General features: G+C 38.8%; 1 protein-coding gene across 1 annotated transcript in view; it reads right to left on the bottom strand.

Moving 5' to 3' along the window:
• CFAP54 (cilia and flagella associated protein 54) overlaps positions 1-14,446 on the bottom strand; it is a 379,568-nt gene that overhangs the window by 329,888 nt on the left and 35,234 nt on the right. Inside the window, exons 6-8 of the mRNA XM_023735735.1 lie at positions 8,259-8,402; positions 5,804-5,917; positions 5,579-5,680 (exon numbers count right to left, since the gene is read on the bottom strand). Coding sequence (XP_023591503.1) covers positions 5,579-5,680; positions 5,804-5,917; positions 8,259-8,402 — 360 coding nt within the window. The remainder of the gene's footprint in view (positions 1-5,578; positions 5,681-5,803; positions 5,918-8,258; positions 8,403-14,446) is intronic.

Here is a 14,446-nt window from a genome sequence, read left to right as displayed (position 1 = left end):
GGGATAACAACAGAGAGTCCTGGGCAGAGCTGGAGAAGGATGTAGAACAAAATTCTAACTCACAAAAAAAGACCAGATTTACTGGCCTGACAGACTGGAGAAACCCCAAGAGTATAGCTCCCGGACACCCTTTTAGCTCAGTGGTGAAGTCACTCCCAAAGTTCACCGTTTAGCTGGGGATTGGACAGCCCCATAAAACAAAACGGGACTAATGAGGTACAGGGACAAGGACTAGAGGCAGGAGGGGACAGGAAAGCTGGTGATAGGGAATTCAAGGTTGAGAAGGGACAGTGTTGACATGTCGTGGGGTTATTAACCATTGTCATAGGGCAATACATATACTGTTTAATGAGAAACTATTTGTTCTGTAAACCTTCATCTAAGCTACAAAGACAAAAAGAATTGTCTATGTGAGATCAAATTGACAATGGCAACTCAAAAGATTTGATGGGAAGCTTACCGGACATTGAGTTGAAATAATGGTGATGGAAAAATTTGGAAAAGATAGTGAGAATAGCAGCACAACTGGAAGAATGTAACTGATGTCACTGAATTGTACATGTAAAAGCTTTTGAAATGGTGTAACTTTGGCTATGTATATTTTCACCAAAAAAAAAAGGTCCTCCAAGGTCGAGAAGGGAGAGCGTTGACAGGTCGTGGGGTTGTTAACCAATGTCATAAAACAATATCTGTACTGAATGTTTAATGAGAAACTATTTATTCTGTAAACCTTCATCTAAAGTACAATAAAAAAAATTAAAAACAAACAAACAAAAAATTCTGTTTCTTTTGATGGGTTTCCTTCCCCTTTGCATTTAAATCCTACTTTTGCATGGAAGTTAGATGTAAACCCCTCTGTGCCTGTGTAGTATGATTAAGAATGTTGCTGACGTAACTTGTATAAACTCGCTATTTGTAAACCCCTTAAGAGTAACTTTTCTCCTCGCCCTTGGGGAACAGTCTTGGCGGCGGCAGCTCTGACTCCTTTTCCTTGCACAACAAAATAAAGGTGTATTTCTTGTTCTCCCGCTTCAGTCTCTCGTTTACTGGCCTATGAGTCATGATGAGTAAGAACCTGGGGTTTCCACCTGGTAACAAGCTCATCAAAGTCTATAATATAACTAGACTGTCAGTAGTTAATTTTGATTCAGAGTTGACCAGCAGTATACTAACAATCCTTAGGTAGATTAGGCTGTTAGAGTTAGTTCCCAGCCACTCTGGCCCAGAATGATTTCACCTCCTGTAGATGACTCACCTCCATCCTTAATTCTCTCTGACACAACCACAAATGACCTTTTCTCTGTATTTAGACTGCCAATAACTAAGAGAGGTGGCTCTATTTACTTTTCTAGAATCTATGTCCAGCTACCCACATTATTCCCATGATTCCCTTGCTCCTATTCTCTTCTTCGGTCAAATCAGAAAGACAGAAAAGTAAAAGCAAGGATAAAGCTGATTTGGACTATATTTCCCCAAACACCAGTTTCCCTACTCATTAGCTTCTAAGCCTTTTCAATCTACAGGTTAATGATACGTTAAAAAAACTCAATAAAACTGGAACTTCATGCCCTGTCCTCTCTTTCCTTACACAGTTAAGGAGATCCTTTAGAATTTTTACTCTAGGTTAAAACAGAGCTTTAAAAAAATATATTTAAACAGCATAATAAACTTTCTAATAATTGGAAGTTGTTCAAAATGAAATGGCAAAAGATGGATTAAAGAATGAAATTGTTTTTTAAAATGTCATAGAAAACTAGCAGAAAGAGGAATAGAAAATTAATCAGAGCTGTAGATGAATAATAATGTTTAGATTTTAAAATATAAATATTTAAAAATCTATAAAATAAGAATTAAAGCTAAAACAATAAGAAAAACAATGGATTGTAAGGTATGAGAAGTAAAATATTAATATCTACAAAAATAATGAGCTTATTAAAATATATTTTAAAAATTAAAATCTCTAGTAAATAAATGGTCGAAGACTGAAAGATAACTCACTAGAAAGGAAATAAAAAGAGTAAGCACAAACAAAAGGAAAAGTTGGATCAAAGAAATGAAGTTAAAAGAAAAAGCCATTATATGAAAGCTGAATTATCAAAAAATTTTTAAAGAAATAATAATATCAAAATAATAGTTTATGGTGACATTGGTACATGCTGGTTGTCACCTTGAAAACAGGAATACCCATTGTGGAACTCAAGTTGGCAATATATATCTTATATATATATATAAGAGAAATAAAAGTGTTTGTAATCCTTTGATTCAGTAATCTACACCTTAAATTTTATTTGCAGGAAATAAAAGAAGGAAAGAAATAGTATGTCTGAAGATGTTGATTAAGTCAATATTTATAATAGCGAAATAATTGGAAACAACTAAAATAATAACAAAAAAAAAAAAAACTCGTTGCCGTGGGGTTGATTCTGACTCATAGTGACCCTATAGGACAGAGTAGAACTGCCCCATAGGGTTTCCAAGAGCACCTGGTGGGTTTGAACTGCCAACCTTTTTGTTAGCAGCCGTAGCTCTTAACCACTGCACCACCTGGGCTCCATAGGATATTACACAGCCTTTAAAAATGTCAGGATGCATGAGAGGCTGAATGAGATGTCATGTACAATCTCTTCCACCTCTAAATACTACGGCCTCCATATGACATCTACTCCCTGAGATGCACAATGTTAATTCCCCAATATAATGCACCTATGCTAGTCAAGCTCAGTTTCTCACTGTCCCCCCCAAAAAAACTGCTTATTCCTGCTTCCATGCTATGATCACACCCTGGCCCTTAACTTAGTGTTCTTCCTTTACTCCCTGTCTAGCCAAATCCTGTCCATTATTCCAAGGCTATTCAAAAAGACAGAACTGATACTTAGTCCTTTCTATATTCCACCACCATACTTGGAACCACAGTAGGCATTCAATACATGGCTGTTGAATGAATAAATGAATGTATAAAGAATAAATAAATATTTCCTGAGGGCCTAGTGCCAAGAACATTCTAAGAGCTTTACATGTAATTCATTTAATTCCCCCACTATCATTATTTCCTTCTGAATACTTATCACAAGCTATAATTATTTTATTTATTTATTATATAATTTCTCCCGTAGAATATAGAATATAATCTCTATCTGTCTTGTTCACATAACAGTTCTTTAAATGTTTATTGAATGTATCATTAAATGGTCAATCATTAGAAGTCTGAACTAGTAGTCCTTTGAAAGTCAAAATGATTTACTGTGAATTAACAACTGATTCACAAACTCAAAAATACCTTAGAAAATAGATTTAATGCCATTGAACATTTCTTTCTTTCATAGAAACATAATAAGATTATCATTTTGTACATATAACCAGGACATTCTGCAAAATATATCAAGGTAATATAGTATGGCATTATGAAAAGAGTGTATTCACTATTAGAAATACCCACTTAACAATTAAAATTTTTTTTTAAAAAAAGAAATTTTCATATAACAATTATCTTAAAGGAAACCAAAAATAAATGAGTTTTTAATATAATGTTATCTGGAATTTAAATATTTTTCTTGAAAATACAATTTTGATAACAGGGTGACTATAAGTCACATCCTAATAATATAATAATTTGACTATAAGTCAAATACTAATAAAATATATCAAGACAAACCAAAACCAAACCTGTTGCCATTGAGTTGATTCCCACTCATAGCGACCCTATAGGACAGAGTAGAACTGCCCTATAGAGTTTCCAAGGAATGGCTGGTGGATTCGAACTGCTGACCTTTTGGTAAGCAGCCAAAGTCTTAACCACCAGTTATTCTCCTAGACATTTGATTTAACCTGTGAATTAGGCCGATACTGACTCCTTTTAACACAGTAGCTATCCAGGCTTCCAGCTTTGGATACTTAAATTTTATTTGATCAGAGGAAAAGAAAATGCTGGAGACAAAAAAACTGTCCTCTCCTTGGTGAGAAAAAAATCGTCCCCTCCTCTCTTACAAAGGGAGCCCTGGTGGCATAGCAGTTCAAGTCCACCAGCAGCTCCCTGGAAACCCTATGTGGCAGTTCTACTCTGTCCTCTAGGGTCGCTGTGAGTCAGAATTGACTTGATGGCAACAGATTCAACGGGTCTCTTACAAAGACTACAGCACTACTAATTAATAATACCACGTTCAACAGCTCATCCACGGAATTGCCTATAATGTGGCAAGTTACCACCCCTACCAACTGTATACTGCTGGTCTATAATGAATGGGATTTTAAAGAGATATATAAAATGTATTTCTGGGCTCAACGGTAGATATATCATTGTCACACTAAGTAGCAATAGAAAGCTATTATGCTCAAATAATATTTTTATTTAAATATTACAATTTATTTAAAAGAAAAAATTACTCCTAAATGGTATAAGAAGATACATGGAAAGAGAACAGCAGTCGTCAGTATAGTGGGAAAGCACTGAATTTAGGTGTCTAGCATCTGGGTTCTGGTTCCAGTTCTGCCAGCAGCTGGCTTTGTGACCTTGAGCCAGTGACTTTACTCTGAGCTCTTTTCCCTCTATCTATATAGAACAGGACTGATGATTTCTAAAATCCCTTCCATGTCCTGAGATTCTATAACTCTTGTGTCAGAAACTGCTCATCTTCTCCCTTGCTTTTGTTTTCAGTCCCAACATAGAAGCTCACAGAAGAGAGTTTATGGCCATCGAGAGCAGCCAGGAAAGCTTCAAAGAGCTATGCATAATGAGACTCAGAAAGGCAAAGGGGAAGAAGCAGAAGAAAAAAGGCAGGAGAGCGAAAGGGGGCTGGGGACTCCACAAGGCAAAACTATTTCCCACTCCCTCCCTGTGGGAGTCCTTAGTGCTGCCTGCAAAACAGTGCCCCCTTGTGGTTGGGAGGGGCCATGTGACCAGTTTTGACATGTGAGAAGAGATTTAAGTCCCTTCCATGCTGAGCATTAGTGCCCTCATGAGATCCTCCAGGGCTTTCCGTTTTCTCTTCTAGCAGAACAAACCACAATTTTCTAAATGAGGGCTGCTTCTCAGGCAACCCTGAGCCACTATCATAGGAGAGCCTCCCTGATAAGTACAAGAACATGCAACTCATGCAGAAAATAAATTGTTGTTTTAAGCCACCAAGATGTGGGGGTTGTTCGCTGCTATGGTCTAACCTAGTTCGTCTACACTCCCAAAGGTGAAACCTGAAGCTGATGAGAAAAAATGCCTCCACCTTCTTTTCAACCTGAAGCCTTCTAAGTTAACACTAACATAGAAAAAAGACTATGCAGAACTACTCAGAGTCCTGTTTATTTGCAAGACTATAGACATCTGTACCTTGGCCAGGGTCTTCTTCAGCCCCTTGTCCTTTTAAAGTTATAAAACTGGGATTGTCCTAAGGCACAAAAGCTTTGAGAAAGGGAAGAAGTAATGCCACATCCAAATTGGGGAAAACATTTTCCTCCGTATTTGCCCACTGGTACAGAGAACCAGGGACAGGATTTAATACTTAGTGATGAGATTTAAAAGATGCAGAGGTATAAGACAAATACACTGCAGAAAAAGAGCTGTACACAGAGATGACATTCTTAGACTTACAGTTTGTGCTTCCCTTAAGTTAACTCTTTGCTTCGGTCTAAAGAGAGATTTGCTTTTTCTTCTAGATTCAAATACTCCTCTTTTGAAGATCATCACTGCCATCTGTCTCAGAAAGAAGAATTATATATGAAGAAACAATGGGATGTACTTCCCAACTACTAGTATTAAGTACTTAATCAATTGTGGAGTGCTGTAAATTTCTTTTATTTCATGAAATTTTTATACCTTTATCGTGGCCTCTCTATAATGTCTTCTAGATTCTTCCTGTGGTTGTGAAGAACTCATTAATTCCAGTTGTCTTAACTCATCAATTTTAGCTAAAGCACGTCGAGCAAATCCCTAAATGGGATTAAAATAAATTTAACTCATAATAAGAATATAGTGATTAAAAATGTATCAAGACAGTATATGTTTTATTCTCCCAGACATTTTATTTAATCGAGGAATTAAACTCTAGGCTGATATTGACTCTTTATAACACAGTAGCTATTTAGTCTATCATTTCCTATGAGCACCATTACACTCTGTATATCTAAAGTTAATTAACTGTCAGATATGCTAAATTTATAAACTACGAAATTCAAAAAAGCAAGGAAATCAGAATTCTGGGTTAAACAGTACCTTAATATAGATTATCGTTTCTCTGGCACTGCACACACATGCACATACAAATAACCCTCCACAGTGCTCCTCTCAAATCCTAACCTCCCTACTATAACAGGCTGTATTATGACTATTCAGTTGTTCACATTGCTCGCTAAACTGTAAAGTCCTGAAAGGGCCTTATTCATTTCTTTATCTCTGCCCATTAAACCAGACCCCTGGTGGTGCAGTGGTTAAGAGCTGGGCTGCTAACCAAAAGGTCAGCAGTTCAAATCCACCAGCTGCTCCTTGGAAACCCTATGGGGCAGTTCTACTCTGTCGTATAGGGTTGCTATGAGTCGGAATTGACTCAACGGCAACAGGTTCGGTTGGGTACCCACTAAACCAAACCTACTGCCATCGAGTTGATTCCGACTCATAGCAACCCTATAGGACAGAGTAGAACTGCCCCATAGGGTTTCCAAGGCCGTAAATCTTATGGAAGCAGACTGTCACATCTTTCTCCCACAGAGTGGCTGTTGGATTTGAACTACTGACCATTCAGTTAGCCGTCAAGTGCTTAAACACTGTGCCACCAAGACTCCTTCTCTGTATCTCTACTACCCAGCACATAGGGGATATTGAATACATATCTGAGGAAAGAAGGGAAGGAAGGAGGCAGTATTGCATATCATAATTCTCTAGCAATAATAATTAAAAGAGTTGAATTCATGTCATATATTTTAGCAGTTCTTCGGAATTTTTCATTTGTAATTTATAATTTTTTATGAAGATCTTCTAGACTACAATATTAACATATACACAGAGTTAAATTTTTCAATAAGGATAATTCCAACATAAATCATATGATCAAAACTATGCAAATGTTCCATTCTCTGATAATTTTAATAACTATAGGACTAAGTATGCCATCACTAGTACACTAAAATTAACTATATGTATGTATGTACATATGTATATATATATGAGCATATGTAAATATATGTAGAGAGAAGACTCTAGAATGTATCTTGAGCTAGAAAAGTATCTCACAAGGATTTAATTAGGCTATTCCCCTGCCTATGTGCCACTGCTATCCAACCTTTCAAAATTAATTTGAACAAGAAAAACTAAATGTAAAGGAACCATTAACAGGCCGGATGATTTATTAATTGTCACCAAAAGGATACAAACAAGTATTTGCACAGTTGTGAAGGTTTTGTCCTTCCCACCAAGGGGATGAGTGAGGGCTAAAATCCAGCCTGCATTCCATTCACCAAACCATGCATCCCTGGTATAAGGTTGTGTTGGTCCAAAGGACCAAAAACCAGAATCCACTGCCATTGAGTTGATTCCAACTCATAGTGACCCCATAGGTCAGAGAAGAACTGCCCCATTGGGTTTCCAAGGCTTTCTCCCATGGAGTGGCTGGTGGGTTCAAACCCCCAACCTTTTAGTTAGCAGCCAAGAGCTTTAACCACTGTATCAAAAGGGCTCCTCCTGGTCAAAGGAAAGGGTACTTATTTCTAATTCTCCCCAAAGCCCCATTCACTGACCAAGCCAAGTACTACTAGGCTGTGTTCCTGCAGAGAGAGCACCCTTTTAAATTTATACAGAGGTACTGTATCAACCAACAGAAATCCCAACTAATAAGCTATTTTTCAAGTATTCAGTCTAAAAGATAACAGAAAAAGAAGAAAAATAAGAAATAGAGTATATTAAATCATGGCTGGAAGCAGAGAAAAGCACGATAAATGGATGGTAGGTGGTATGGAATACAAAGCTACACAGGGAAGAAAGGGGGTTTGCATATAAGAATAAAACGAGGAAGGAAAGATAAGAGGAAGCTCATTCAGGAAAGAAAAGGAGCAAGGAAGGTGCAAGTTAATAGAGAATAAAGGAGAAAGCAGAATATGGAGCAAAGATCAACAGAATGAAGACGCCAAGAAAATATCTGCAAATAAAGCCTTGAACTTTTGTCTTTGCTTCATTTCAATTCTTTTTTTTTTTCTTTTCCTTGTCGGGCATCTAAAGGAAAATATGCTCACCAGGCTGTATTTTAAAATAGTGGAATCCTCAAAATGAAAATGTGACATACCTCTCCATGAATACCAACTTGGCAGTCATAGTAGCACTGGCAAACAGCAGTGTAGAGAGTGGCTCTCCACGTCAAGTATCTGACAGACAGGAGTGGTACCGAGGACTCCATACATATACTGGCCCACAGGAGATATTCTAAGGCCTGAGAAGGAAAGGAAACTATTGAATTTATTTTCATTTTAAGCTAATAATAATAATAATTTCATTTAATATAATCAAATTATAATTTGTCAGCACAAGTTTGTTGTTGTTGTTAGGTGCCATCAAGTTGGTTCCTACTCATAAAGAACCTATGTACAATAGAATGAAACACTGCCTGGTCCTGCGCCATCCTCACAATCATTGTTATGCTTGAGCCCACTGTTACAGGCACTGTGTCAAACCATCTCATTGAGGGTCTTCCTCTTTTTTGCTGACCTGCTACTTTACCAAGCATGAGGTCCTTCTCCAGGGACTGGTCCCTCCTGATAACATGTTCAAAGCATGTGAGACAAAGTCTTGCCATCCGCACTTCTAAGAAGCATTCTGCTGTACTTCTTCAAAGACAGATTTGTTCGTTCTTTTGGCAGTCCATGGTATATTCAATATTCTTCGCAAACACAATAATTCAAAGGCATCAATTCTTCTTAGGTGTTCCTTATTCATTGTCCAGTTTTCACATGCATATGAGACAATTGAAAACACCACTAGGTCAGGCGCACCTTGGTCCTTAAAGTGACATCCTTGCTTTTTAATACTTTAAAGAGGTCTTCTGCAAAGGCAGATTTACCCAATGAAATGCGTCATTTGATTTCTTGACCGCTGCTTCCATGGGCATTGATTGTGGATCCAAGTAAAATGAAATCTCTGACAACTTCAATCTTGTCTCCGTTTATCATGATGTTGCTTATCGGTCCATTTATAAAGATTTTTGTTTTCTTTATGTTGAGGTGTAATCCATACTGAAGGCTGTGGTCTCTGATCTTCATCAGTAAGTGCTTCAAGTCCTCTTCACTTTCAGCAAGCAAGGTTGAGTCATCTGCATAACACAGGTTGTTAATGAGTCTTCCTCCAATCCCAATGCCCTGTTCTTCTTCCTACAGTACAGCTTCTCAGATTATTTGCTCAGCATACAGATTGAATAAGCATGGTGAAAGGATACAACGCCAATGCACACCTTTCCCAGCTTTAAAACTTGCTGTACCCACTTGTTTTGTTTAAGCAAATGCCTCTTGGTCTATGCACAGGTTCCTCATGAGCACATTTAAGTGTTATGGAATTCCCATTTTTTGCAATGCTATCCATAATTTGTTATGATCCACACAGTCGAATGCCTTTGCATAGTTAATAAAGCACAGCTTAACCTCTTTCTGGTACTCTCTGCTTTAAGCCAGGATCTATCTGATATCGGTAATGACATCCCTCTTCCATGTCCTCCTCTGAATCTGGCTTGAATTTCTGGCAGTTCCCTATCCACGTACCACTACAATGACTTCTGAATGATCTTCAGCAAAATTTTACTTGTATGTGATACCAATAATATTGTTCGATAACTTCCACATTCTGTTGGATCACCTTTCCTTGGAATGGGCACAAATATGGATCTCTTCCAGCCAGTTGGTCAAGTAGCTGTCTTCCAAATTTCTTGGCAGAAACAAGTGAGTACTTCCAGTGATGCATCCATTTGTTGAAATGTCTCAATTGGTATTATGTCAATTCCTGGAGCCTTGGTTTTTGCCAATGCCTTGAGAGTAGCTTGGAAGATGAGCACAAATTTCTGACTACTTAAACAAAAAATACTATAAAGAAACAATGAATCAAGGCAGAGCCAACATGGCACTAGAGACAGAAGCACCATGCCATCCCTCCACAGCAAAGACCCGAAAAACTAAGTAAAACAGAGACAAATGTCAATCCTGGAACCCTAAGCATCAAATGAAGAGATAAAGAACTCAGCCAAGCACCAAATAGAATAAGAAACTGACAGAGGAGAGTGAGAAGAGATATGTGCAGAGGTTCCCTATCAGCTAACGCAGCATGGATTCGCCACCTTAGACTCCTGTCACAGATTGGCAGACAGGAAGTATAGGAAAGCAGCTTCACAGAGCTCCCAGTAGGAGACAGAACATCCAGAACCAGCATTATATGCTTTACCACCGCCCATCCTTCTCCCCCCTGCTCTATCTCTGCCGATTCCTAGCTGGCTGCAATAGCTCGGCCAGCTGGGAAGTGCAGGGTCCGTGCTGCTTGGATTCACCCTGCCCACGCTGGAGTTCAGCAGACAGGGAGTACAGAAAAGCAGCTTCATGGAGCTCCCAGCAGGAGACCGAGCACCCAGTAACCAGTGATATACACTTTCCAACCCCCCATCCTTCTTGCCCCTGCTCAACCTCCGCCGCTTCATAGCTGGCTGTGGTCACTCAGCTGGCTGGGAAGTGCAGGGTCCATGCCGCTTGGATTTGCCCTGCCCACACTGGAGATCAGTGGACAGGGAGTACAGGAAAACAGCTTCACAGAGCTCCCAGCAGGAGACAGAACAACTGGTAACCAGCGATACATGCTTTCCCATCCTCCTACCTCTGCTTCCCGCTAGCCAGTCTCTTGGCTGGGAGGCACCAGCTTCAGCTGCTTGGATTTGCCCCACCCACACTGGCCAGCTCCCGGAGTGTCATTTGTTTGTTGATGGTCTTGCTTTTTTCCGCTTCTTTTGGTTTCTTCAGCACTTCTCACTACCTCCCCCTCCTTTCTCTCAAATACCTGGCTCCATGTGCCATCGTTGCTTCTTCTTGAAAGTCTGTGAAGTGCTGCTCAACTGGGCAACTGCTTCTCTGGCTCATGCCGCCACACTGGTGGGATCCCCAGGGCTTTTGTTTGTTTGTTTGATTTTTGTGGTTTTGCTCTGTTCCATTTTGTTTGTTTGCTTTTTCTTTTAGAGGCTTGGCAGCCCCTGCTAGCTGGGCTGTACTGCGTAGCTTGGGAGCCACTTCCCTAGTCTGCGCAGTCACACTGGTGGGATGCCAGGGGACATTTCTCTTTTTTTTTTTTTTTTCTCTTTTTTCCTTTTTGTCTTTCTTCACTTCTCAGTTTCTCATGTCTCTGTACTTAACTTCTTTTCCTGTCTCCTGAATAACTGGCACTGTGTAACATCTCTACCCCTTCTAGCCAGGCTGTAATTCACAGCCTGGGAGCCACTTCCTTGGTCTTCACAGCCACATCGGTGGGATCCCTGGAGGCTTGGCTCTTCTTTTTTTTTTTATATTTATTATTTTTTTCTTTTTACTTTTTCTTCTTTTTTTCCTCTTTATTTTTCTCCATTTTTCGGTTTATCATCTCTCCATTCCAATGGCAAGCTCCCTTAGCACTCTTTTTTTTTTTTCTGGCTACTGTTTCTCTCTCCTCTTTCCCATAACCATCTTAGCTCCACACATCACAATCTCCCTCCTACTTCCTGCCTACCTGCACCATGCACTGAACATCACACCCCCAAGCAGCACAGGCAAGACCTTACGGGACCTGCCCTGCACTGATTCCCAGCCCACCCTGTCTGCCCTAGTACATGCCACAAACAATCCATCCCAGCCCCTCCCCTTCAGCTGGACCTGCCCTCTGCACAACAGCTGAGCGACTGGCCCTGCCCATTGAACAAGGAGGTGAAAAGTATCATGCTCACAGACGAGCAAACAACAAAGAATGCACAGCCCACCTGCTCAGACATAACCAAATGAAACAAAAAAGCAAGACAAAACAAACAAATCTACAATCAATAAATGAAGAAAATGACTACTGAATGTCCTGAAGACAGCAGACAATATAAAAACATATACAAAAACAGGATAGGATGGTTCCAATAGGCATCCAAAATAAAACACCAGGTGACTTTCCAGTAGAAGAAAAGTCACTAGAACTACCTGATAGGGAATTCAAATCTCTAATACTCAGAATTATCCAAGAGTTGAAGCAAAAAGCAGACAAAAATGAGGAAAAAATAGACAAATTCATGAAAAGACAGACAAATTCAAGGAAAATACAGACCAAAAAATGGAAGAATTCAGGAAAATCATACAGGAACAAAATGCCAAAATAAATTCACAACTAGAAATCATACAAAAACAACAATTAGAAATCCAAAAGATAAACAACAAGATTTCAGAAATGGACAGTGTCACAGAAGGGCTGAGGAGCAGGTTTGAAACGATGGAAGACAGGATCAGTGAAATTGAAGACAAACACTTGGCTACGACTCTCTTTGAGGAAAAATTAGAACAAAGAAAATGAAGGAACCCTAAGAATTATGTGGGATACAATCAAAAGCAAAAAACTGCAAGTGATTGGAGTTCCAGAACAGGGGGAGAAAACGGAAAAACACAGAGAGGATCACTGAAGAATTGCTGACAGAAAACTTCCCTAATATCATGAAAGATGAAAAGCTTACCATCCAAGAAAAAAACCCATACAGGACAGACCCCAAAAGAAAATCACCGAGGCATATCATAACCACACTCGCTAAAACCAAAGACAAAGAATCCTGAGAGCAGCTCGAGAAAAATGAAAAGTCAAATACAGAAGGGCAACAAAAAGATTAAGCTCTGATTATCTGGCAGAAACCATGCAGGCAAGAAGGCATGGGATGACATATATGAAACCCTGAAAGAAAAAAATGGCCAACCAAGAATAATATATCCTGCAAAACTCTTGTTCAAATATGATGGTGAAATGAGGACATTTCTAGATAGACATAAATTCAGGGAACACGTAAAAACTAAACCAAACTTACGACCATTATTAAAGAGAGTCTTTCGGTCTGAGAACAAACAACATCAGTCCACAGCCTGAATCTAGGATGCAAGATTGTACCAGCCAGACACCAACCTAGGCAATGAACTCTCAAGGCCTATTCAAAACCAAAAGAATTACAACAGGTAACCAGAGAGGTTAATCTGCAAATGACAACAATGTCAGAACAATAAAAGAGGGAATAAATGGTAGGTACAGAATTTTCTAATGGAGAGGAAGGCAAGGTGATACCAACTAATAATAGACTGCTTCAAACCTAGGAAGGTAAGGGTAAATTTCAAGGTAACCACAAAGAAAGCTAACAAACCTACTGATCAAAATAAAGAAGAAATGTAAAGAAGAAACACAAAGTCTCAGTAAAAACAAAGTCTAAAAACAAAAGAAAGGAAAAAAATCCACAAACAAAAGGAATAAAGCACAGGAGAGTAAGAGGGACAAAGAAAACATCAGCACCACAAAAAAAAGCACTACAAAACGACAGCAATAAACTCACACCTATCAATAATTTCACTGAATGTAAATGGCCTAAATGCACCCATAAAAAGAGAGTGACAGAATGGATTTAAAAAAAAAAAAAAGAAAAAGGATCCATCAATATGCTGTCTACGAGAGACATGCCTTAGAAACAAAGATGTAAATTTATTAAAAATCAAAGGAGGGAAGAAAATATATCAAGCAAACAGCTAACCAAAAAAGAGCAGAAGTGGTGATACTAATCTTAGATAAAATAGACTTTAAAACAAAATCCACCATAAAAGACAAAGAAGAACCCTATATCATGATTAAAGGGACAAGCCATCATGAAGACGTAACCATAATAAACATCTACGCACCCACTGACAAGGCTCCAAAATACATGAAACAAACTCTAACAGCACTGAAAAGAGAACTTGAGAGTTCCACAATAATAGTAGAAGATTTCAACACACCACTCTCAGTAAAGGACAGAACATCTAGAAAGAATCTCAACAAAGATACAGAAGAACTAAAGGGCACAATCAGCCAACTTGACCTCACAAACAAGGTATACAGAACACACCACCTCACAGCTGCAAAGTACACATTCTTTTCCAATGCACATGGAATGTTCACCAGAACAATTCTCCACACTAAGCCACAGAACAACCCTCAACAAAATTCAAAACACTGAGATAATACAAAGTATCTTCTCTAACCACAATGACGTCAAGGTAGAAATTAACAACAGGAAAATCAAGGGAAAAAAAATCAATTACATGGAAACTGAATAACACACTGCTCAAAAACCACTGGGTAATAGAAGAATTCATAGATAGAATAAAAAAATTCCTAGACTCAAATGAGAATGAAAACACATAATACCAAAACCTTTGGGACACAGCAAAGGCAGTCCTCAGAGGACAATTTATAGCAATAGATGCACACATCAAAAAA

The sequence above is a fragment of the Trichechus manatus genome, unplaced genomic scaffold, assembly GCF_000243295.1.
Source record: "Trichechus manatus latirostris isolate Lorelei unplaced genomic scaffold, TriManLat1.0 scaffold00081, whole genome shotgun sequence".
NCBI lineage: Eukaryota > Metazoa > Chordata > Mammalia > Sirenia > Trichechidae > Trichechus > Trichechus manatus.
This window is presented reverse-complemented; position numbering and strand designations above follow the sequence as displayed.